At 38.2% G+C, this 26,041-nt stretch overlaps 1 protein-coding gene across 37 annotated transcripts in view; it reads left to right on the top strand.

The window, feature by feature from the left end:
* Positions 1–26,041, top strand: part of scrib (scribble planar cell polarity protein) — a 106,521-nt gene that overhangs the window by 22,314 nt on the left and 58,166 nt on the right. Inside the window, exon 1 of one of the 37 annotated variants that reach the window (XM_081359467.1) lies at positions 11,928–11,982. The exons of the other annotated variants lie outside the window; for them this stretch is intronic. Within the exon in view, the coding sequence (XP_081215593.1) occupies positions 11,935–11,982 (48 nt within the window). The 5' untranslated portion in view covers positions 11,928–11,934. Of the gene's footprint in view, positions 1–11,927; positions 11,983–26,041 lie in introns of those variants that run through there. 37 annotated transcript variants of the gene reach the window in all.

Here is a 26,041-nt window from a genome sequence, read left to right as displayed (position 1 = left end):
TACTGACACACTCAAACACAGGCTCACACACTCAAACACAGGCTCACACACACACATTCAAAAAGACTCACACACACACACAGATTCAAACACAGACACACACTCACACACACTCAGACCCAAACACATACTCAGACACAAATAAACAGGCTCACACACACACACCAAACTGGACCTGGAGGTGGACAAACACAGACTCAGACACACACACACGCACACCTGGAGATTGAGGTGGACAAAAACCAACACACACCAACCTGAACCTGGAGATAATAATAATATAATGTCTAGTCTGGTGGCTGTGATATGAACCTACCAACGTCCGTTGCAATGATTTTTGGAATGACTGATCGCGAGAGGAACAAATGACGTTTTAGTCGCATAACATCGGTTAATGGAAACGCCGTCATTTCGCAATAGTTGTAACGGATATTTAGAAAAAAAAAATCGCAAAAGTTTTGCGCGAATCTGTAATGAAACGCGACCGCGCTTAACATCTAGACAACTTCTCAGAGTTATGTTGAGCAAACAGTGTTCATTATACTAACCATTCAACTCCGGATTGATTCTGGAATCTTCGCTGGGGGAATAAGCATTAAGCACCGGCAACAATCCGCCCTCCACATGCTCATGTTTTGATTCAGATTGTGCGGTAAGAGAAGGAGGGGCTAGTCGTGCCTCCATTGTCAGTTTGTGAGAGAGAGGGGGAGCAAGCAGCGCGAATAAAATACAATTTTACCCATATTAAATTTAAAAAAATCTGAATCAATCCGTGGCGGTCAGCGTTGATATGTGGCGGGCCGCCACAAATTAATGAATGTATGGGAAACCCTGATATATATATATATATATATATATATATATATATATATATATATATATATATATATATATATATATATATATATTTTTTTTTTATATGTATAGACTGCTATTTAATAATATAGCCTAATAAAGTTTTGGTTCAAATGCATGGATGAAAATATAGCACAGTGTAAATCTCTGCAGGTCAAATATAAAATTAAGGAAGGCTGTTGGAGTTTCCAATGCTGACAAAATAAAGGTAAAATACACAAATAACATGTTACTTCTGTATGGGAATCAGCTGTGATTTAATGTTTTTGATTGATCTGATGTTATTGAACTCACAATGAACCAGAACCAATAACTTTTTTTGCTCTTTTTGTTGCTTTTTAAAAAAATCCGAATTAGGCTATATTTAGTACGCAGACACGTCAAACCGCGATTGTCTTGCATGCCCAAACCCATGTAGCCTGACTACGTCAGACTTCTTACTTCTGCTCAATTTCATTTCGCTTCTGTTGTCAGTCTGAGACAGCATAATAGCTTTCCGTTTTCCTCCGGCCTGAAAACAGCCGGGCCAAACAACGAACAGAGGGCGGGCTGAGAGCCGTGACGTAGACGCTGATTGTACCGTGGATGCGTAGATTTTTACTTCACATAATCTGCAAAAGTCGCGTACAGCCATGTTTACTCCGGTATTTCGCTCGATGGTTTTGTTTTCACATCATACATGTGTTTACAGTGGAAGTTAGATGCGGCTGAGCATGCGCGTAACACACGCCATAACCAAACGTTATGTGATTGGCTTACGGATAACCAATGATTTTGAACTTCAGACAAGCGCCCCCCGCGAGAGAGAAAACACTTCTCTATTATGCCATTCCAGACTCTGTCTACGAAGCAAAGCGAAGTAGCAGAGTTTGGTATTACCAGGCTAAAACCCATGGGCTTCGTCACACAAAGGCAGTTACACATGCAGTCCTGTTAGACAAGCTGCTCCACTTTGCCGTCGTCTTCTGATATTTCTTAATATTTACAAATTTAATGATAATATTATTTGTGAAAATAGTAATCCTTAAACTAGTGAATTTCAATTGTCTCTTACTCACTACGTTTTACAAATATGCGATACAAAAGATTATGTATTGAAACGACTCAAAGGCAGAATTTTTTTTTTTAGCCGTGCTACAAAACCTATGCGACACTACATTTTTGTTTTTATAGTGATGTCATTACACACACCATTTTATTGGTACATTTTGCAAGTCTTTTTTACCCATGTTCAGCGCAAAATTCGGATGGAAACTTTGCTAATGTTGGAAAACTGCTCTGATTGTGCCATGGTCTTTTCAAGTATGTCTTTTCATATGTTTTAGTCAAATAAAAATATAATAATGTGCATTAGGCATGCACAATATATCACTATCATATGTTACCTTTTCTGTCATCTATCACTCACTTAAAGTTAATCTTTAAAAACTAATTTATGAATAAATGAATATTCATTTTTTATTCTGTACATTGTAATGTTGATGTCTAAATTAATGCTGTTGATTTTAGTCATTAATGTTGTGTTTTTTAGGGAACACATGAACCTTTCAAACCAGATCATTTACTGTCATTTAACAGATGGTTGTTGCAGGTACAGAAATAACAAATTGTAGGGCTGAAGGATCTTTACGTGGGACTGAACCTGCAACCTTTATCAACCCAGTTTCTTAACTTCTCAGCCTGAAAGTGAGAACTCTGTATGTAAGGCTACTTTCTGGATCTAGCTGAGCTTTGAAAATAAATTTCTCTCATTCCTCGCCAGTTAGGAATGTCTCCAGTTTCTGCTTAGCAACTGGATTTACTTGTTAGATATCACTCATCTTTTTATATCCTGCTGCTTCAAGGTTCTTAATACAGCCAATATGCAATTAGTTAATACAGTCTTGGCTAATGATGATAAATGTCTGTCTGGAATGTTATTTGTTTCCATAAATCTGTATAAACAGAACAACACAGAATATGAATCTACAGGTAATTTTTTCCAGCATACTCTGATGTTAGCAAGTTCACAAGGTTGATAGTTAGGTCATCTAGATTATTGGATCGTAAAGGACCCACAAGCACATGTTGCCAAAATGTTTTTGTTTAAAATACATGATTTTACAATAATATTAGAGTAGTGAAGCATCTTCGAAGTCACAGGAGCTTCTTCATGTCACAGGAGGCTGTAGTCATGCACCTCTCAGGGGTCCCGACTGTACCTCAGAGACAGACATACTGCACAAACCTCATCACAACACTCACTCTGAAGGCATATTCACACCGTGGGCAGATATTCACTATGAATAAATCCTTAAATCGAAACTGCATTCCTGTGGATCTGTTCAGATCAAGACTACAATTTGTCAGACTAGCAGGACAGATTTTTGTCTGCCCCTTATCTGACTTCAAAAACTTAACATTTAGTCATATTTTCTTTCTTTTTTTGTTTGCAATGGGTGGTAGACCTAGTTGGCCTGAGTACATTTCTTCAATAAATGTACATTATGCTCTTAGTGTGAATAGTTTTACTGTTTGGTGAGTAGGAGAAATGTGGTTTTGCATTTTATAACAGTTCTGCGTATAAACACTGATCCAACCAGGAAATCAGGCTCAATGCAGTTTAACCAAGTATGACCACATTTGCCAGGTATTCTTCCGTGTTTCAGTTTCCTCCTCCAAACAAAATAAAAAAAAAGTTTTTTTCATTTAGCACTTCACTATTGTCGTACTCATTTAATGGGCTCAAAAGAAGGACCGTTTTGTGTGTGCTTGTTCATGCATGTGTCAGCCTGTCTGTTTTTGTATCTGCAGCCCGGTTTGTCCGTGTACGACTCCTTTGGTGCCTCAACAAGCACAGTGCCCAAAAAAGACCAAAATGGCTCTTTGTTTACCACAGGGTGTGTGTGAGAGTGAGTGAGTGAGGGCTCAGGCACTGCTGATTTGTTGACGTGTGTGTTTGTCTTGTTGATTCCTCTGTTTTGAGAGTGCTGTGGCGGACAGGAAGTGAGAATAATGGAGAGAGCTGAGGAATGTAGTGTTTTTGTTTTGCAGTGCCTTTCTAACCATCACACTGCTGCCGAGACCAGAAGAACCTTAACCAGCTCAAATACATCACTTACTCACTCTCATTCTCCGTCTAACACACTGGCCTAATCAGATCCTGAGCTGTGGTTTTAAACAGCCATGACAAGTGACAGGAGTTGTCAGTTTGGTGGTGTTCTCGGTAGCCCCGCCCATTGTGGAGTCTGATTGGTCAAAAATCCAGCTCTACATTAAACATGAGACATCATCCGAATCCTCTTGCAAGCGGGCGGGTACCCGACTGGTGAACCGCTAATATTTGATGTAACGTGGAATAATATATAAACGTTATCATTTGCAGTGCAGGTTCGGAATCAATAGGGCGCAGGCGGACTTCAAGTCGACTGTTTCAACTCAGTCGGTACCCACTGATAGGCAGCTGCTTTCAAACATTCTCGTGCTTATTTGTGTTTTTACTCTCTTTTCTGTATATAATCTATTCACAATTTGAATGTTTTATTTTTCATGTTAAGAGCACCAGTGGCCATATATACACTGCAGTTTCAGGAGAGACAACCACATTTAAATGCATGGGTGAATCTGCTAAAGTATTCCCCATAGCATATTATATGGACTGTCTGTATAGCCTATGGTGTGATGCACATTTGTTCAAAATAGCCTGTATGGGCAGATATTTCTGTAGCCAAAAGTTGTGTATTGTTTACACAACGGATGCACGTTCTCATCTTTTTTCTGTTAAGTATTACCATGTTGGGCTACGTGTCTATTTTGAGAATGCCTAAATGTTGGTTTGATTGCTTGTTACATGAGAAAATAAATAATTTTTGTCTCTCTGATGTAGTAGATTTAATGCTCAAGTGTGCTTTAAGTTAATGCTTTAATGATTAATTGTGGTTCGGGTTGCGGTTTTTGTCAAACGGGTCGGTTACTGAATTAAATTAGAGCTGCTGATGGAAAACTGGTCCGTCTGTTAAGTACTACAGGTGTGATGCGTGTGAGGGTTTACCAAACAGGACCCGAGCAGGACTCTGGTTCCATGTTCATTGTGGAGAGACAAATTGCTTGATGCTGGAAACTTGATGTTGTGTCTGGTTTTGACGTGATGTCCCATATATGTAGGATCTAGGGGTGGACTATATACCGGTAGACACGATTAACCTGTATAAATGTGTCAACCTGTAAAGATTTTGGACTATCGCCTATATCGCGGTTACGCTCATGTGACATTGCTGTGCTACTCACTGTACGCAGTCACGAAAGCTTATCGTTTGGCAGTGCCGACACAGATTTGAGTGTTGTGGTGTTATTTGGTCTGTTCCTTTAACAGCACTCATCTTGCTTCAGCTCCACTAGTATCTGTCTCAGTATCTGGAGGAGGAGCTGTTCACGAGTAATGATTCAGCAGTGATCATACAGCTTGGCTTGAGAGTCTGCTTGAAAGTGGATCTCAGTATGTTCAAACTGCATGTTTGATGTGTCTGGTCAGTGTCCCTCATGATGGTTTGTTAAAGCTCACGTTATAACAACAGATTTGTTGAGTTTTTATGTTGGTTGAGCCTCCAGCACGTTTTAGGAAAAGCAAATCGCTGCTTTTTAAACATTTTGATTTATTCCCATTCTTGTTCTCAGGATTGCACTCTCATGTAAATCTCAATTTAAAAATGGTTTACTAATTACTATAACTACAGCCCTCGATCTACATCTTTAAAGGTAATATGACTGTAGGAAGTGTTGGTAACTTTGTGTTTGGGTGTGTGTACATGCAAATATATGCGTGTTGACACATTGTTTCATTGGCTGTGGAGGCTTGTTTAAAATGTGACAGTTGAGGAAATGCAGACATGTGATTCTACTGGAGGCTGCAATGAACTCAACTCCACACATTTATTATCATAAAAGTCAGTCTCTTTTGTCATCTTCTCACCAGAGCTTGTATTTTTATGAAAAGAAAATGTCAAAGCGTCAATGCCTGTACGCAGGCATTGACGCTTGCGTACAGATCTGTCACAGGCTCAGCTCCCTCCTACTTTCACTCACTCCTACGAGTCTACATCCCTACCAGACGCCTACGATCGGTCAACGAGCGACGCCTCGTGGTTCCATCACAGAAAGCCACAAAATCACTTTCCAGAACATTCTCATTCACAGTTCCGTGCTGGTGGAACGCACTCCCCACCCTCATCCGGAATGCAGAATCCCTGACAACATTCAAAAGACAGCTGAAAACCCATCTCTTCCATGAGCACTTAACCTCTTAAAAAAAAAAAAAAAATTGCTTTCCCTTTGAAACATCACTTATCAGGCTTATGCTACTCTGAATAATGCCTGAACTTCGTATCTTGAGCACTTCTTGCGTTGTTGTTGTTGTTTTTGCCTCTTCATGATGACTCGCTTAATTTAGTCCTAACTTGTAAGTCGCTTTGGATAAAAGCGTCTGCTAAATGTAAATGTAAATGTAAAATGTGTTTTGGTTGAGAACCAATGCACTAGACGTATTTGCAACATGTTATTCAGAGTTATGTTTATTGTTGGTGTTTATTGAGATTGTCTTCAAGTATGTTTGTGCAATATTTTTGGTGTTATGGTTAATAATTATGTTGAACAGTATATTGAAAGAGTCATCATAGGTGTGGTACTTTGTCCTCTTTTGGGGTTGCACACTGTCATTTTATCATGGCAAAGGTCGCTAAGAAAGAACCACTGTTAGCTGTAATGAAGCTGGGTCTGCTCTATGGTTGGACTATATCCAGTTGGAACAGTTGACATGTTTGGATCTCCTTGTAAGTTTGCCAGGAATGTACAGGGAATTTTTGGAATTTAGAATGTACGCTTTGTTAAAGTGATCACTTCAAAGCTGCAGCGTGTCAAACTTGTACGCATTTTAAAAGATTGTGGTCGTACTAAAGCAATACACTTAAAGGTGCTGTATGTAACTTTTTTTATAAAATGAATCCTTTTTTTATTGCCCGTCTGTGAAGGGGTTGTAATCACACATTACATTGATCCACTTTTCGTGTTTTGCTATTACCTCTGAAGGCCAGTATTCCTATTTTTATGTGAAGTCTCCGGGTCGGATTTTCTGCGAAATCCACCGGATGTGACGTGCATGCGCGCTCCCGAGTCTACAGTCTATTGCAACTGCACTGCAGCTAACGACATGGAGTCTGATAACACCAAAAAACGACCTGCCTCCAGCACAACACAGACTCCAACACAAACTCCCAAAAAAAAAAATATATATATATATATATATATATATATATATATATATATATATATATATATATATCTGCTGAAGCTCGTCAGGCCAAACGTCAATCGGATCGACTCAGGACGAAAACACGGATCAACATCGGCAGAGCGTTTGAATTGTGGAGAGACCTCCGTTTTGAAATAGCAAGGTAAAATATAACATACATAAGACATGAAATGAATACAAAAGACTGTTCCATGATAACAAAAAGCAGGTGCTTTAGGATGTAACTTTTATTTTATGTTCTAGATCTACTGTCTAACGTCACTCATCCCACTACTATCATATTGTTTATAATACACATTTCCAGACATGTTCAGTACAGTAATATTACTTACTGTCTTATTGTTACACTGAAATTGTCCAGTCTAGTTGACTAACCGTTTTCGTTTTCATTCATTGACCTTATATTGACATTGCTGATTGTGAAAGATACACAAATAGTTAGTAAAATAATGCTAGATAACACCACATGTCGGCAAAATACAGTCAATGTAACGTTATCATGGTACGAGCATGGAGCATTAGTTCTACGTCAAGCTGATAAAAGTAGCCTATTATGGTAATGTTGCAGTGGGAGTTTACATGAGTTTCCAGCATGTTGTGTGATGCTTTCTCCGTTGTGTTGAAAAGTGTGGCCGCCGGTAGTGAGTTCGCGCTCTTGAGTTTGAGCACGCGCACGAGCACTGTTGTTGCAATCTGAAACATCACCGCTAGAGGCCGCTGGATCCTACATACAGCACCTTTAAAGGAATAGTTCCCTTAAAAATGAAAATTCTGTAATTTACTCACCCTCAAGCTGTTTCAAACCTGTATGAATTTCTTTCTTCTGCTGAACACAAAGGAAGATATTTTGAAGAATGTCAGTAACCAGACAGTTGATGGACCCCATTGACTTACTATGGAAGTAAGTCTGACATTCTTCAAAATATCTTCCTTTGTGTTCAGCAGAAGAAGGAAATTATGTCGTTATAAAGTGAATTTGGAGTAAATGCATGTTATTAAATGTCTGTTGTTGGACAAAGAGGTTCATAAATGCTTCTCATGTTTTGGAAAGATGTTTGACGCGTGTTTTTTCAAATGCATGTTATAAGTGACTCAAACTCAGTGCTTTCAGATGGAGCAGCATTTACAGAGCCGTACATCAATGACAAACTGCGCATAAAAAAAAAAATCGCATCCTTTGTGATTTTAAAATCGCGTTAAGCCATCTCGATTTAAGTGTGATTACATGTAAAGTGCGATTAATCGTTCAGCCTTAAAAGGGGTGGTTGATTATGATTTCACTTTTAGTGTGTAATGTTGCTGTTTGAGCATAAACAACATCTGCAAAGTTTAAAGCGAAGGGAGATATTTGCTTTTAAAGAAATCTTTTTTTTAAGGACTACAACAAACGGTTGGTAGGGACTACATGACATTCCTCCCGGGTTAGTGACATCACTAACCCTAAAATTTACTTAAACCCGCCCCCGGGAGCACGCAGTCCATGTTGAGAAGAGGAAGAGTTGTAGTAGAGCACATTTGTGAGTCTTTTCAAGCTGACGCATCCGTCTTTTCACATGCAATACAGTACGTAACACAAATGCAATAGCATGTAATTGAAGATAGTTAACTCCACATCAGCAACATAAATTCATTAACTAACCATTCAGAAACATCCTGTTGCATACTACATTTTGTCACTTCTTCTTGAGTCTCTCCATCATTGTCCGACTCCATTTTAAACATAAAAGGCAGAACAGTTTCTGACATTTATTGCGTGTCTGCGTGAGGTTATCGGAGATGCTAACACACACACACACACACACACACACACGAGCTCTTGAAGCTCCGCCCTCTGTGCCGGGAACAGCATCTCAACTTGCATTTAAATGGACACGCACGAAATAACGAATTTTTACTGATCCTCAAAAAGGGACAAGTTTAACATGCTGTAAAAAAATATCATATTTTGAGCTAAAACTTCACATACACACTCTGGGGACAACAGAGACTTGTTTTACATATTGTAAAAAGGGGCATTATACCGCCCCTTTAAAAAAAAAAAAAAAGAGGCGTAAATAAAGAACCCTAAACTCAAACAAAGAACCATTTTTAGTATAAAACTGTTCTTCAGGACGATATGGTTCTAAATAGAACTGTTACTATAATGTGCAAAGAACCTTTAAGAACCATGTCTGTTTAGAATGTTCTTATGTAATCATGTACACTCTTATTCTACATGAAATTGTTCAATCCCCCTTTTTGAAAAATTAGATTTACTGACCTAAACACTTTTTTTGCCAGCATCTCTACATATTAGGCTAATCGGACCATAGTTGGCCTCTGCATTGTGCACTTGCTCCAAAAGACAGAGCTGATGTACGTGTATTTAATCCTTCAAATATTTAGGGCTGTCACAATATCAGATTTTAACTACACCATTATCATGCAAAGATTTCACGTTAATCATACTAGCGCAAGATCTTTAGATATTTTAAATAAACATTGCTATCAGTCAAATCAATCTTTTACTTTTTGTCTTTTACACTGACTCACAATCAAAATACGAGTGTAGGGAAGCAAAGAGAGAGTTTATAACCTTAACTGTACAAAAATAACTTGCTGTTGATCGGCACTTCCTGCTGACTAACTTTTTACGGAATCCAAAAAACTCCCACATTGTGGTGTTGTCTTCTTCCTTTTTCCATTTTATGATGGGTAGCAACCAGCGTTCAGGTGTAACACAGCCATCTACTATGTTGAAGTGTCAAACAGGTTGTCACTGCCACTGGATTAACTGTTATCGTTTGTGTAGTTAATTAACAAATCCGTATTTAGTTTTTAAATATTACGGTTATTGGGAGTGGGCGGTATGACCAAATTCTTTTTCACGGTATGAGTGGTTTTATTTCTTGGTAATGAGATATATCATGATATAGTTATTTATTTGTTGTTTTTCTGGAAATGTTCTCACAGCTATAAAATAAATAACAGTTAAGTAACAGGGGGCAAAAATACTGTAGAAAATATACATATGTTAAGACTTGAAGAAAACTATTTTCCCACCCTAAAAAATACCAAACATAAACACGTCTTGTATAAAATATTAAAACAAAGTAATCACTTCTTGCTGAAAGTATAAAAATCTAAAATCTTTTTGCAGCAAAAAATATAAAATAAATAAACACTTAAAGAAAGAAATATAATATATAATATAATTATAATATAATATAATTTTTAATATCAAAATCACAATTTGTAATTTGTAATAATGTGCTTTGAGAATCTCAATCAAAACAACTACAAATTGTGAGCAAGGAATACAAGCTGTTCAACAGTCTCAGGTTTCAGTGCTGATCTGCAGCATGTGATGATATTCCCACTTGTGCTGAAAGCCGTCTCGGATGGGGCACGTGTGGCAGGGATGCTGAGATATATTTTTTTTTGCCAGACTGGCCACTCGTGGAAAATTGGCCTCATGCTGCCTCCACCTTTCCAGGGGGTTTGTCTCGCCATCATCTTCAACTGTCTGTAAAAAGCTGTTAAGCTCCATTTCAATGGACTCTCTCTCTGACTGAGGGACAGCTTGGCAGAAGAAGCTTCCCAAACTCTTCTTCTTTTTCTTAGCAGGAATTTCTTCAGCAGCTTCGACTGGTGGCAATGACACTCCCTCTGCAGACTTTCTTTGTTCAGCTGCAAGACTCTCCATCTCTGCTGCAGCTTTGACCTTCATGTAGTCCACTCTCTCTGCTTCTATATATGTGGTTTTAAAGCGAGGGTCGAGAAGGGAAGCCATGTCAAGCAGCTCCTGGGTGGATTGGTCTGCATATTTCTCACTCAAATAGTCAAGAATCCGCAACTTGATGTCCTTGGTGAGCTGGGTATCATCATCATGTGGCTTAAGAACCTGCTCATTGTAAAGATGAAGCACAGGTTTCAAGTATGAAACACTCACGTACTATTCCCCAGACAAGGCATCTGTGAATAAAGGGCTGTATAGTTCGGCTCGTCCACAAATCAGTTGTCATTGCGAAGTGTAAAATATTGCCAATCTCCTGTTCAAGTTTCCCTCGGCATTCTCCGTACAATCGTGGCAACTCAACTTTGCTAAAGTGCTTGCGGCTCGATCACATATCGAAACCCCTTCTTTTCCACAGTGTAAACTGGTTCCATGTCTTTACAGATATTTATCGTAATGGCCTGTGTTATTTCTTTCCATCTCTTTGAGCTTTTTTTCAAACGCGATGCCTTTAGTAAAAGATTCGGCCAAACTGGTTTGGATCTGAGGTGCTTGCATTGGTTTGGTTTTAGCATCGGAGGTTGACGGACCGCTTGATGTAGGGTGTATCTTTTGGCTTTTATGATATTCACGTGTGCGTTTCATTTTGAGGTGATGAAACAAATTACTTGTGCTACTGCTGCTAGTGAGCACATTACCTCTACATAGTTTGCAAATCACGTTTTTCTGGTCTTTTTCAGATTTTGCAAACCCAAACCATGTCCACACCACAGATCGCACCTCTTTTAATAACAAGTTCCTCCTCCTGCTCGGGATTGCTTTGTGGGTCCTCCTCATGTGCTCGTTCATCTTTCTTCATGTTTCAAATGTGCAAACTTGCAGCTTCTTGATCAGTCTCATGTGCAGCATCTCACTCAGTCTCACGCATGCTGCACGTGAGTTAACCACGCCCACTTATTTGCATGTCGCGGTATATATAGAATTAAAAAAAATCTGTTAGAGTTTACATTTTCTACCACAGTAACGATACCGTCATACCGCCCGACCCTAACGGTTATTTTCATTACAGAAAAGCATTGTCATGTATACTTGGATAGAGATCAAGTCTGTACCTTCTCATTATTCACAGGTGAGTGGCATCATCTGGTCTCTTCTTGTCTAACACAACTCTGAAAAATTACCTTACCAACATACTTCATAAACATTGCCATTGATTCAGCAAATAGATAATGCCCTCTCAGAGCACTGCTAAAAGTGTCACAGAGCCAAAAAACTGAGCTGTAATGTGTTCTTTACAGCTTTTCTGTTTCATAAACTTCCTAAGATGTATTTCAAGCTCATGATGATTTATAAATGAGTGACTTATGTTCTGACTCAGGACTGTCATTGCTAACAGTGTGATTACCCATATTTATCTGATGCTCATAGCGCAACTTACATTAGAATGAACGTGTACTAAAAAGAGCTAATGAATGGTCAGAGAGATGCACAAACACATCTTCACCATATGGATGATGGATTAATGGCCGCATGCTTTTCATGGCTCATCTGAGCACTTACTGGGATAATATAAAATGGCACATAGGATTTGTGTGTCACCCTGCTGTGACCCATCACATGCTCTGGTCTCTTCTGTTTTTCTTCTGTTTCAGACCCACTATGATTACTGTTGAAAATTATTGTATAAATTAGACAATCTATAAAGCCTTTAGTGCAGTAGCGACCATTCACTTTTTTTAGCCTCCTTCCTTGGTTTCCGAAAGCATTTTCCCCATTCACATTATCCATATGGATTTTTTAAAATGTCTTGTTATAGAGTTTTAAACCAAACCAACCCGTTATGAGGTGAGTAACAACATTGCAAGCTTTGATTTAAAGCAATAAAGTATTTGACAAATGTATAATCCTGTATTTAATGGCTTAATATATATTGACATTTACACTTTTTTTTGTGTGGGTGGGTGCTACAGAGTCCTTTAAGCATTATTGGCTTGTTTCCATTCTCTGATTGGCGGAGACTTCTCTGCAGAATCATTGGTAATTAACAGGAACCTGATTTATGGACTCTAAAGTTACTGCCTTCGTTGTCAGAGCAGTTGTGGTTTACATAGTACGTGAGTGCAAACACTTACATATAGAAACACAGGATTTCAGGTGTCACTGCTTTCCAAAATGTGTCAAAACAAGGAAAGTACACAGTGCATTATCAGTGTTGCCTGTTAGGGGCGCTATCGGGAGCCTTAGAATCTCCAAAGTCAGTTTTCTCTTTCGGGTCCAACACTCTGTCATGGCTGTCCAACAGTTTGAATATAATCTTGCTGAGGAAATTAAAGTTAGTTAAACTGTTGACGTTTTTAGAACTAGCTACCTAAATAACACATACATGTTAATTGCACAGTTTCTTTAAAATAACTCTGTTGCCCCCTTGAGGACTGTCTGGTTTTATAGCGCATGTTCTTATGAACGTGAATTCTGGGAATGTTGCTTGTGCTGTAGAGACTTTACCACATGATTGTTGGACAGGCCTACAAACACTCGCCTTCACAATGAGGCTTTGTGCTTATCTGCTTTCTAGCTGATCATGAGGACACATGACTGAACGCCTTTCCTGTGTTGTTTAACAGATGGCAAAACATGCAAAGATGTGCAGGTCCAAACACCTTTTTAGCATTTGTGAGAGACAAGTTGATGTGGAATTGTCTTTACACAACACTGCAATACTACTAATTGTCTATTTGGATAAAGTAGGTTTGCTGCGTTAGTCAGTGTTACCGGTGTTTGGCCGTACAACGATTACATGGGCACCGGCCCCACTGTCGTTTTGCTTTTTTTTTTTTTATAGAAATACATTTTTTTAGTTCATTTGGACAACAGACACAACAATTCGCAAATCGCAATGGCTTGCTATATCTGAATCATTTTAATAGTCTACTTCAAAAGCTGTTGAGAAGTCAAGAGACAGGGTAAGCGACTGTTACTTACATGTGACTTGCCTGATGTTAAATAGAGGTAAGCGCAATAAAACAACTCATTGCTGTACTCAAGCTGTCTAACACACCCACAGTGCACATACACAAAGCCGCCTCTGGGACAGCATGCAAAACCGAATTCAGTTCTCTATCAGGGCTTAGTGCACTCAAATGGTCAAATACACAGTTATGTCAAAATGCCTGTCTTGGCGAGTAGTCTTGTAAACATACTCTGTTATGTCTTAAGCGAACGTAAACAGTTGGGAAACATCGGATATGAGTCAGTAGGATCCGTGCATTAGGTCTTAAAGTGACAGCAGCCTAATACAGTAAACCTGCTGCTGTCTTTCAAACAAGAAATGACTGAGAAATTCACTCATTGCTCTTGACTGAATAACTTTTGTAGCTTTAATGTAAATAATGTAATTTAATGTAAAGACTATGCAGTGTTTTCTTTTTACAGACATCTTACTTGAATGTTACTGCAACAGATCTAATGTACTGTAAGCCTACCTGAGAAACTTAAAGCACTGTTTGTGTATTTTTTTATCTGTTTTATTATTTGTTCTATTGTTTGTAATTTGCCTGTTTGTTCATATTTTTAATTTCAAAGATAAATTAAAATAACAAAAATAACTAATCGTTCATCCTTATTTTCAGGTGTTTTTGTTTACCTGAATGTTCTTGATGTTAAGTTTTCAGGTTTATTTAACTGTATATTACCAAGTTAAGCAAAGAGTTGTTGATCTTTAAGTAGTTTATTTTATTTATTTTTTTATTTTTTACATTGATTTTAAAATGACATTTGTCAGATATGTGACCTTACTTTTTATGTAATACTAAAACACTGCTGTTCACTTTCAGTAGTTGTAGTGATGCTTTCTTTTCCCAGAAAGAATGTGAAACATATATAGGCTATATTATTTTCAGTTTATTTATAAATATAGCCTAATTTAAATTGATTTGACATTTAAAGCACCATCATATAACATATCGCACTATTTAACAAGATATCGCATTTTCCCTCAATATCGTGCAGTCCTAGTTTAAAGTGTCTGGAATGTCAGTGTGATCGTCCAGCCTGATGGTAATGGTTAAATTTTGCAGGTTCTAATGCAGAATGGAGCTGTGGCATGCCGGAAACAGGAGGAACAAACACACACAAACGCTCACAGCCCTGAATAAAACATGGGATGAACAACAACAAAAGTGTCATCTCTTTGTACTCGAACAGACTGGCACTTTACAACACATAAACTGGATTGTGTTAATAAATACTAGGCCAAAAAATTGGAAAAGGAAATTAAAGTGATATTTTAGGTCAAATAGTTTGTATATGAGCATCTGCGTGCTGTTGATTCCCACTGAAAAGAATTTGGGCTTACTGCAGTTGGTATAAAAAAATAAATACAAAATGGACAGTTATGTACTTACTATGTAAACCTTTTGAGCAAACAACATTATAATTATGTGGACACAGGCTATTCTGATAGTCAAATTTTAGACATCTAGCACACTCTTTAAAGATGAAACGTGTCTTTTATTTCAGATGGGTTATCAAAATACTCCAGTCCTAACCTGTTGTGGTCCATGTTTGTTTGGACATACCGTGATCACTGCCTCAAACACTCACTGATAAAATGGAGCAATGTATGGTACAATGGTACAGTCTTTCACAGTACATGATCACTGTATCTTAGCTTCTAGTTGTCTTCGTATATTAAACTGGTATAAGAGGACATATTTTAATGTTTGAAAAAAATTACACTTCATCTTTGAAACCTTCAATGGAGATTCGTCAGCACGTTCACCTGTGCTCTGCATCTCATTTGACTTTAGTTTGTAATGCAAATAAAATCGTTTGTTGTTGGTCAATCACAGTGGCCTGTGTGGATGAGACTTACTCTTAGTCTGCTCCTCCTGTCCTAACTAGTTTGGCAGTGACATCTCAGTCTGCACAGCGTATGGCAATAAAAGGAGGCTGTCTGCAGCAGAACGGTCTGTACGAAGGGGAGGAAGACTGTGTGATTTGTGCTTTCATTTCACACCCGTTTCCTCTTGTTAATTGGCACTTGTATTCAGGGGCGGAGTGGCAATCGGGAGAGTCGGGACTTTTCCCGGTGGGCCGGTAGTGTTTTGAGGCCGCGGAGGGCCGGTCTGATCATAGTTATACATTGCGAGTTATTTTAGCAACACCGTCTGGCGGCCTGATGTGCGGCCGCTTCTCGCTGGTCAAACTGTGCAGACTCTCTGCTCAACACAGTATATAAAAGTGTTCAACCCGTTCGGCAGGTCCAACCATGTCTATAGGATTTTCAAAAACATAGGGGGATCAGTGAGCGGCCCCTCCCAAAATCGGGTCGGCCTTTGATGTAAAAAGCCGCCGAACACCTCTTTTTCCTCGTCACGTCTTGGAAGTCTAACGTCCGTGAGAGTGAGTTAAATGATGGAAAGGCAAAAAAGAAAACTGAAAGGTGGCGCTGAGCATGGGCGGCTCTAGGGAGGGGCTAGCAGGTGCTTCAGCACCCCCAAGAAAGACCAAAGCACCCCCAAAAATAATTTCTGGAAGCAATTAGGCTATATTCAGGCTGTAGGCTATTCTATGGAAGCCCTGAACCGCATTTTGAAGCAAAAAGAAAACTTATCTTGTTATTTCGAGATATTAAGACGTTATTTCAACATAATATCTCGTTATTTCAACATAATAAGTCGTTATTTCGACATAATAAGGGGGCATTCTAATCTGCATTAAGATAGCCTACATTAAGCGTTCTTAGGCCTAATGGTTTTCTATGGGAGGAAATTGCTGTAATTAAACGTTGCGTTCATATTCTGGGCTCATCTGATTTTTAGTACATAGCATTTTTATGATTTTAGTATCATAATGATTAATAAATGCACGCACAATTATCCGTGAACTTGATTTGAACAAACGCCTTTCAACTTGTGCAAAATTCAGAATTAAATGAATGTGCAGCAATTTGCACAAATAGAGAGTCTGTAGGCCTACTGGTGTAGCCATTAAATAAGCGCATTTAGTTTCATATTTGTTAAAATATTATAATGTCATTTCTTTTCCATTTATGTTTATTTATGAAAAGTTAACAGCACAAGTAAGATATGATGCGCTATATATCGAGAGACTTGGAGTGGGTGGGTCAGACAGACATGATTTTGACCATTTCATTCAGTTTTGTTTTGTAGAAAACCTTTCATTAAAGTGAATTTCGTTTTGTATAAATTGTATCTTAATTTTAATCATTTTTTTTATCAACCAAATGCCTGGATTTAATAATAAGCAAATATAACAAACAGACAATATAGCCTAATCATGGAGGCACCCGCGCGGTCAATTGCATTGCACGTTAACTGAGCGCATCTCATCCGAACTAAGTTAACGAAACTCAGTGTATGCCTCACACAGACATGAGAAACACATCAAATACACAAAGCTTGAAATAACTTTAAACGAAATAATTCAAAACGAAAAGAAAAAGGCTACTCTCTGATTACGTAATCATGCATTTCTCTCTATATAGGCGCGTTCACTATATATGGCGATCGTCAACTTCATCTTTGCAGCCGACACCCGACACTGTCAGAAAACACTAATTTATTACTAAAAATCAATGCACTCGTTACCGGATTTACAAATGCACATCTTGCTTGTTGCACGCACATAAATGTCGAAATAACGAAATATTATGTTGAAATAACCTTATTAGTAGGCTAATAATAGCCTACATCTTTTAGAATATTTGATTGAATGCTGAATGTTGCGCTTGTTAAATTGAATAAAATTAAAACTTTAATTGTGATCATTAAAATTATTGAATATTAAATATTTAGTGGCCAAGCACAAGCGTTAAAAAATCTGGCGCTGAGAAGGTCAGACTCAAAAGGAAAAAAAATATGGAGGAAGAGGCAGTGAAATGCTCCAAAATAACAGACATGTTCCGGGCATCAACAAGCAAAGATACTACAGGTGAAATAAACTGAAGCACATGTTGTCAAAGCTAGGCACAGATGGGAATTAGCACCAGCTATGCAGCCAGCCAGCCAAAAGCTTGTGTAATTTGAAAGTAGCAGTGGTAAATATGAGACAAATAAAAAGTTTACTATTGAGTGACTATCTACTAGTGGCAGATTTCCTAGTTTTAAAACGAGTTACCTCCCTTGGCTGCTGCTGCTATGTTAAGTGTATACAGATTATGTTAACACTAGCAGAAGCTAACGAGCAAGGTGTCGTGTCACCGTGAAAATGCCATGGACCCTTTTCAACAGGGTGATGATGACACGTTTTAACGGTCATCATCCGCATAAATCCTGGAAAGTTTTTTTTTTTATATTTTCAATTTAAAAAAAATATGTATTTACATTTATAACACTATTTTATATTATATTACCTTTAATAAAATTACAAAAAACGAGTTAATGCTGCTGTGAGGGTTTCTAATGCTGCGTCTGTGGGAGTGATGACAAAGTGATGTATATTTCTCTCTTCTGAGTTCTTCTGACTGCCGTTATCCATCTCTCGCAATTTTTTTACTCTTTTAGAAAGTTGTGAAAAAACTATAGAGGAACAAAAAAAAATCTATTTAATATTCTCTCATTCACTGCTATATTTTTTATCAAACTTTTTTTTTTTTTTTTTTTACCACCGAGGGCCGGTGGTCTACGAAATTTCCCGGTAGATTTTTTGGTCCCACTCCGCCCCTGCTTGTATTAGCACTGTCATTTATAACAAAAGGGTAATTTCTGGCGTCATATACAGGAAAACTAGTACTCTTAGTACCCTTTGTTTCAAGAAATACTTACTTTGATTGTGGTCGTACTCCTCTAGTTCCATAGGTGCTGCAGGAAAATAGTCCAAACGTAAACTTTGATTCAGTGTGATCTTGCAATGCACTTTTTTTGCTTTACTGCATGTGGCATTGAAGATACAGTACCATTTAGAAACTTGGGGCCAAAAGGGTCTGCTATCCATGGCAGTCCTAAACCTGCCAAGGTACCAACATAACACACACAGCAAAATGTTGTAGTCTTATCGTTAATGAGAAAATCCCAGACAATATTGAGATATAATTTTTTGTCAATATCACACACCCCTAGTAAATAGTTGAATTAATATTATACAGCAAAGATACTTGCATTGTTACAAAAGATTTCTATTTGAAATAAATGTTCTTCTGAACGTTTATTCATCAAAGAATCCTAAATCCAAGTATGACTGTTGCAATTAAAGTGAAATGTGAAAAATAAATTACGGTAAAACGGTAAAATTACCGTTGCGGCATTAGGCTACATTTAGATCTGCTCACATTGCATACAAAAAATATTTTTACATGTTCTCTAATCACGTTTCTGTTGATTTTATGAATCAGAGGCGTTTACATTGAAAACGCTCACCGAATGAATTCTGTACTCTTCTCATAAACAACGTGCAGATACTTTGCAAGTAAGAGGAGCATTGTGCAGTGTAGTCAGCTTCTTTGATTATAACAGGAGATTTTCCGAGTGTGCAGAACTTGTGCGCTTCAGTGATGGGGAACATTTTTGCTTGCTCTCTGTAATTTATTTATTCACATAATATTGAATAACATTATTGTTTTTCATGCTGCTAAAATAACCAATGTGTCACACCTCATTCTCTAGCAGTTGTCAGCGAGACTCACTAGCCGGCCTCCATTACATATGCAATACAAGAGTGGATGTCTGTTTATCATAGCAGAAGCGCAACAAGTAATGCTTCACGAAAAATAAAGCGCAGACGATGAACGAATGACAAGGAAGCACAAAAAATGTATGTACAGCACACGATAGTAATTACAAACAAGAGTTTGTTGTTGGCTGCCAACAGCACAGCAGCTCCAGACACACAATGACACTCAAACCCAGTGTTACTCCCGTGTGGACCAGAACCAAAGCAATCACTGCGTCTGTTTTCAGGCCTTCCCTCTTAGCTCTCTCCAGCACTGGAAAGCTTTTGTAATATTAACGCGTGTCCTAAAGCTCTTGCCCAGTCCTAACCCTTAATTTTCCAGTGTTTTTTTTTTTTTTTTTTTTTTTTTTTTTTATATAGCTTTTCTCTTTTGTATTGTCTCATCTCTATTTCTGCAGTCTTTCTTCAAATCTCCCTCTTGCTCGTTCTCTCTCCTCCACCGTCATACTAATGCTAATTAGCTATACGCGTTTGTTTTTGTTTGTTTGTTCGTGTGTCGGTCCAACTAATTTCCAAACTGCATTTTTCAAAAATTGCTTACCCCACCTTTAATATGCATTAATCTTTATTTAATTTATACTGTGAAGACTATGTAGTGTTGATTTACATTTGATTATTAAATTTCTGTACCTGAATACTACTGTCACTACCTACCCCGAAAAACTTTAAGCACTGTTTATTTAATTTGTATATCTATTCTGAATTTATTTGTTGTAAAAAGAAAATGGCTTTAATGCCTGGTTACCACAAAAATATCAAGAGCACAACTGTTTTCAACACTGATAATAGCAAGAAATGTTTCTTGTGCACCAATCTTCAAAAACATTTAAAAAAAATCTTACCAACCCTAGACAACTGAACAGTAGTGTATGTTTGTACCCCAATGCAAGTGTTCCAAGTTGTTAAACGGTCACATAGAAACTGGTCTTATAGGACTTATTTCAAGTATGGCTCCATCCCAAACTTTCACACACACTCTCACTCAGTAAATAGTGCACAGTCCTTCACCTCCCTAAGTAAATGATTGCTTTCCCATGATCATTCAGCAGTTAGCTGTGTTGAGATAGGCCTATCGGGCGGTTTCTCTGGCAGTGGTTTCTTCTATCCCTCTCACTCTGTACTTATGAGTTTTCTGTTGGCCCACACACACCTGTCATTTCTAACCTACATAAATTTGAAAGGAAGAGTTCCTAAGAAAATAAACTGTTTAGTGTTTACAGTCATATTTACACACTAATTTTGCATGTTACCAAAGCCATGCCTCAGCTCTGCCGGTGTGTGGAAATGTCAAATGTACAGTGGCTGAGACGTGCAAAACAAACCACAATTCTGAAAACAAATCAACAAATTTTTAAACGCAATGGAAAGAGTAAAAACAAATTAACAAGTTAGAGTCGGCGCCGATGCCGTTGCGCTCGGGCGGCCCGAGCTCGAGTCCCGGCTCGTGGACCTTTCCCCATCTCTCTCCCACCTTGCTTTCTGTCAACTCTCTACTGTCCTGTCACAATAAAAGGCAAAAATCGCCAAAAAATTAAAAATAAATAATTAACAAGTTAGAAAACACAAACAATTCCAAAAACAACATAGCTAAATCTAAAAAGCTAAATCTGCTGTTCTTGCTACACGACACTCTCCCACTTTACCAGATCGAGTTCTTTTATAATTTTGTCTGACCAAACCAGATAGTGGTAGGAAGATTTTAATATGATCAGCTCTAATATTTACACATGCACACGCGACTTTCTTCTGCCAGATTCTGCTGTACTTTCTGCATGTCTAGATTGGCAGATGTCTCGTCCAATCAGCTGTCAGTATTCCATTCGCCACATATACCTTTTCCGTTTTGTCTGACTTGTCGTTGTGTTTTCTGACTTGTTAATTTGTTGTCAGATTTGTCGTTGTGTTTTGTGATTTATTATTTTGCCGTAGCTCGATTCAAAGCGGTAAGCTTGTAATAATGTTTTTAATTCCAGTGGTACTGGTGTAATCTGTATTTTGTAGTTAGGGTTAGGCTTGTGAGAGTAAACACTTGTTATGTTTGCCAGTAACCGCCACTATGTTCAGTTATGCACTTGTAAATGAGATGAGTGGAGAGGATATCACAGTGGAATTGTGTGAGTTCAGCAAAGGAAAACAGGTCTATGTAAGTGTCTTATTGACCTGCGTGGATGAACAGAGTCACTAATGAACCTTTTCATCCATCATCAGCCCACCTCTCTACTCATTAATAATCCACTGCTCTTACTATCTCTCTTGCTCACTTTCCCTTTCCCCAATTCCTGCTCTCCATCCTTCCTGACCTCATTTCTCATCTCTTTTGTATCCCACATTCTTGCCATCTTTTATCTTTTCTCTTTTCTCTTTTTTTGGCTAGCCTGTGTCCTTTGGTTGAGAACAATAGAAAAGTCTTCCACTCTGTTGGTGCCTTTAGTGGGAGGAGTTAAGTGGTTTTAGTTTTGATTGACAGCACTGTGCACTTCAGAGGCTTTCTCTCAATGCTAAGGGGAAAGAAGAGGGAAAAGAGGGCAGGGGGTTCATTCCTAGGAACAACCCTCAGTGTAATCCTCACAGGTCATTGGATGACGAGAGAAATGTTCCCCTTTAATTTGAATTTTGTTTCAGAATGATTTTTTGTTTTGTTTCTATCACACAAAGGAGATCTAGACATTTTGACAATGACTTATAGTGCTGGTTTCCCCATTTCAGTGTGTGTTTGTTCATATGTGCACTCACCTTTTAGGGGTTTTCTTTTGTGGGGGGTTGGGGGGGGGGGGGGGTACTGATTCGGTCAACCCCACAATCCCCTGTCCTCTTTTCTTCGGAGCTGAAAAGAAGAACCATCTTAAAGCTTTGTTTGCCCACTCCTCCCCCATCCTTGCCCCCCACCCGTGCCTTCCTTTCGTTCAGAGAGAAGGAAGGAGGCCGTGAAAGGGCCATTCTGGCCAAGTAACATTTTTAAAACTTCTGTCCTGTTTTAATTTTGCATGAGCCATTAAGATGAGCGCTGTGATTGATGACAATGGGCATGTCATTAATGTTTTAAGGTCAGGAGTTTGTGCCCTTAGTTGACTTAATGCGTGTTTGCATTGTTTCTGGATGCATTAAACATTAATACTATAAACATTGAGGGAATTAACATGATTCCCATCAGGTAGGTGCTGTAAGAGTTTAAAGGGGGGGGGTGAAACACTCATTTTCAGTCAATCTCATGTTAATCTTGAGTATCTAGAGTAGTATTGCATCCTTCATATCTCCAAAAAGTCTTTAGTTTTATTATATTTTCTAAAAGAAAGATAGGCTGTACCAAGTCTTTCCGGAAAAAAACGAGCGGCTGAAGGCGTGCCGTGTGGGCGGAGCTAAAGAATCATGAGCATACATACAGAACGCGTTTTTGCTTAGAAAAACGTGAGATGGGCAATGAAATGGGGGGAAAACACAAGGTTTCGAGAGTTTTTTAAAAGTAGAAATGATTTTAACTTGAGCGCAGTGTTAGAACACCATGTCATGCACGAGTTTTACAACATTTGTCTGTGTTTACTTGTGGTTTATGAGGACATGAATTGGTTTATTGATTATTGTATGTGACTTAGCAGTAGCAAGCGGAACAGTTTTGCACATCCGATTAGTTCTTTCATAGAAAAACAATGGAATAGTAGCGCATTTCAATGAAGAAGCGCGATTTGTGTAAACGGCCCCCTAGGTTTATTATGAAATAATTCATTTATTTCAACATATTTTCACACTCTTTGTGCATTGTTGTTTTGAGTGGTTTTAAAATAAACCAACAGACACCATCAGTGGCCAGCTAAACAAATGTATTTAAACACACAAACACCATACATTGCATGCTCCTTAGATACATTAAGTATACGTGATCATGTTGTTTACTTGCTGTGCTTACGCGCCGATAGCTAACAACACACAGACATTTGAAGCAGTTTTACTCACCGCCTACGGTTCCAACGCACGACCGTGAACCTTTATCGTTGGGACTGCTCCATCCTTAAGCATTAGATCTGCAAATCCGGCAAATACTTCCCTAAAGCCGAGCACAGCGCTTTGATGGGCGTACTGCTTTCGCTCTCTCGCTCTGGTCTACGGGTGCGCGCGCGCCCTTCCTGGAGAAGTGCCCTTAGGACCCGTATATAGGACCCATATAAGGAAATTCCGCCCCATCTGACGTCACACTTGCCCATACTCGAAAAAAACTTTCCGAAACTTGTGACAAACCGGAAGGAGAATTTTTGGTACAGAAATACTCCATCAAACGTACAGCTTTATTTTTGAAACTTTGTCCATGTTTAGCATGGGAATTTAACTCTTTAACAGCGTAAAAAACTCAGTATGCATGAAATAGCATTTCACCCTTTAAGGATTTAAAGGGAATAAAAAAAGTTTGAAACTATAGTAATAAAATAGCCTTACTAGAATTTGAGCTATTTGCAAATAATATTTTATTTTCAAATATGCACACATTCACTTTTAAAGTTCCCCTGTAGTCATAATTGTATCACTCAAAACTCATCTTTGATCACCAAAAGGGCATATTTAAAAATAAAATCTTGAAAAAAATATATTCATGCCTTAAAATAGCTTGAATGTAACTACACCCTTGTTTAATTTAGTTTACCTGGAGCCATTAATATGCAAATGAGCCCCGCCTCCACTGGCTCATACAGGCTCCTCTACTAGACGATGTGTCAGAATGGTAATGTGTTTTATGGATCGCTCTCTACAACATCGGACACATAACTAATTAATATGATTAGCCTTTTGCTCGACAACATTATCAAACAGCTATTAATGTGTTGCTAATGTTACACAAACCATGTTCCCGTTCGTCACCTCAGAGTCAGACAACTGCTTTCTAAAAATCAGCATCCTTAGAAACACTTTGAACAACTTAGTGGAGTATAGGTCATAACATCGTAATATAGGCCTACATCATAATTCACTTGTTGCTATATTGCTAAATGTACCCAATTTTTTATATCAACAGAAAAATATACCTGGATAAACTGGCTTCTCTTGAGACTCCCCTGCTTCGCAGCAGTTAATGATATGCTAAAGCCCATCGGCATGTTGACGTGATTGTTTACAATGTAGTTTGTGACATAAGAAACACCAGCAATTTCAAAACGCATTTTTGAGACTTTTTTTCTTACTGCAGTTTTAAGGAGAAAATACTCAGCATAGCAATTGTGTTCATTATGAATTTGCTCATTGTTGTGTTTTTAATATGCTTTAAGACAAACCTAGACATATAAACAACAATAAAACTTGATTTTGACCACAGGGGGTCTTTAATCTTATGTCTAATATGTTTAAAACGCTTCTGTTAATGTTCCTGTCTCGCATTCATTTTTCAAATTACATTAACATGAAGCATGTAAATAATATGGCCTGTTTTTAATTCAAAATAGCAAAATTTGACAAGTAAAATTTTGTATTACTGCATATTACTATTGGTTGTTTTTAACATTTCTGTCGTGTCAAATAAATATAATTGGCCATGCTGTAAAGTAATAGAGAGGTAGAGGAAATAGAGATAGTGTGTGAGAGTTGCATCTGTTTGTCAGTGTAGTCGGGTGTTTATATTCATCTCCTTCTGGCTCTTAAAACATTACAGTCTTGTTGTCTTCCGTGCAGTCTGTTTCAAGGATGAAATGATGTTTAGTAATGTTGCAGACGAAGGGGTTAACTGTAATGGTTTAATTGGAGAAAGTCATGGGGTAAGCAGTCACTTGACTAACACACAGCAGCCTCTGTGCTGACCTGGACACCGAGCCAGCATATTCCACCCCCCATCTTACTCCTCTTTTCTCCATCTCTATATGCATGGGTGCCTTGCTCAGACAGAAGAAGGAAATGTTAAGTTTATGGTTTGATTTAATTTTTTGTGTTCATGTCACATAAACAAGGACAGTTCAGGCTGTAAAATATATTTTTCTGCACTCTGCCTGGGTGTAATCACTGTAAGTGACCTTGAGCTGCTGTTAGATGGGAGAAAATCCAACAATCACATTCTCATTAAGGACAATTTCCCTTGTGCTTTGAATGCGTAGGCTATTTAAATGTGCAGTGTGTGATTCTGTGCCTCTTGTGGCACCAAGCAGAATTACAAAAAATATGGCTTTTTTCAAAAAATACTCTCAAACACCCCCCCCCCCCCCAACCATTGGTCAGACAAACAGACAATCCCACCCCAAACTCACGCTATTGGTTGAGCCAATGTTGCTGTCTCATACTGGTAAAAAATTAAACGTGGAAATAGAAATGGGGAAAAAATTAAACTTCAGCCTTTGATATATGCAGCATGTTTTATTAATTGTTCACAATATCTTTAGTGCCTTATTGCATTTAAAACTGTTGCTACATAAAAATAAGGACACATTGTCATTAAAACATTTTAAGCAAATTAATTATGTGCCATCCATCTACTTGAAGATATTGTCCCTTACATAGTGCTGAACTAAATAGTTGTCCTCGGATTACTC

The sequence above is a fragment of the Scardinius erythrophthalmus genome (genome assembly GCF_964197995.2).
Source record: "Scardinius erythrophthalmus genome assembly, chromosome: 2".
Lineage (NCBI taxonomy): Eukaryota > Metazoa > Chordata > Actinopteri > Cypriniformes > Leuciscidae > Scardinius > Scardinius erythrophthalmus.
The sequence above is the reverse complement of the archived record's forward strand: the minus strand, read 5'-3'. Positions and strand labels throughout refer to the sequence as shown.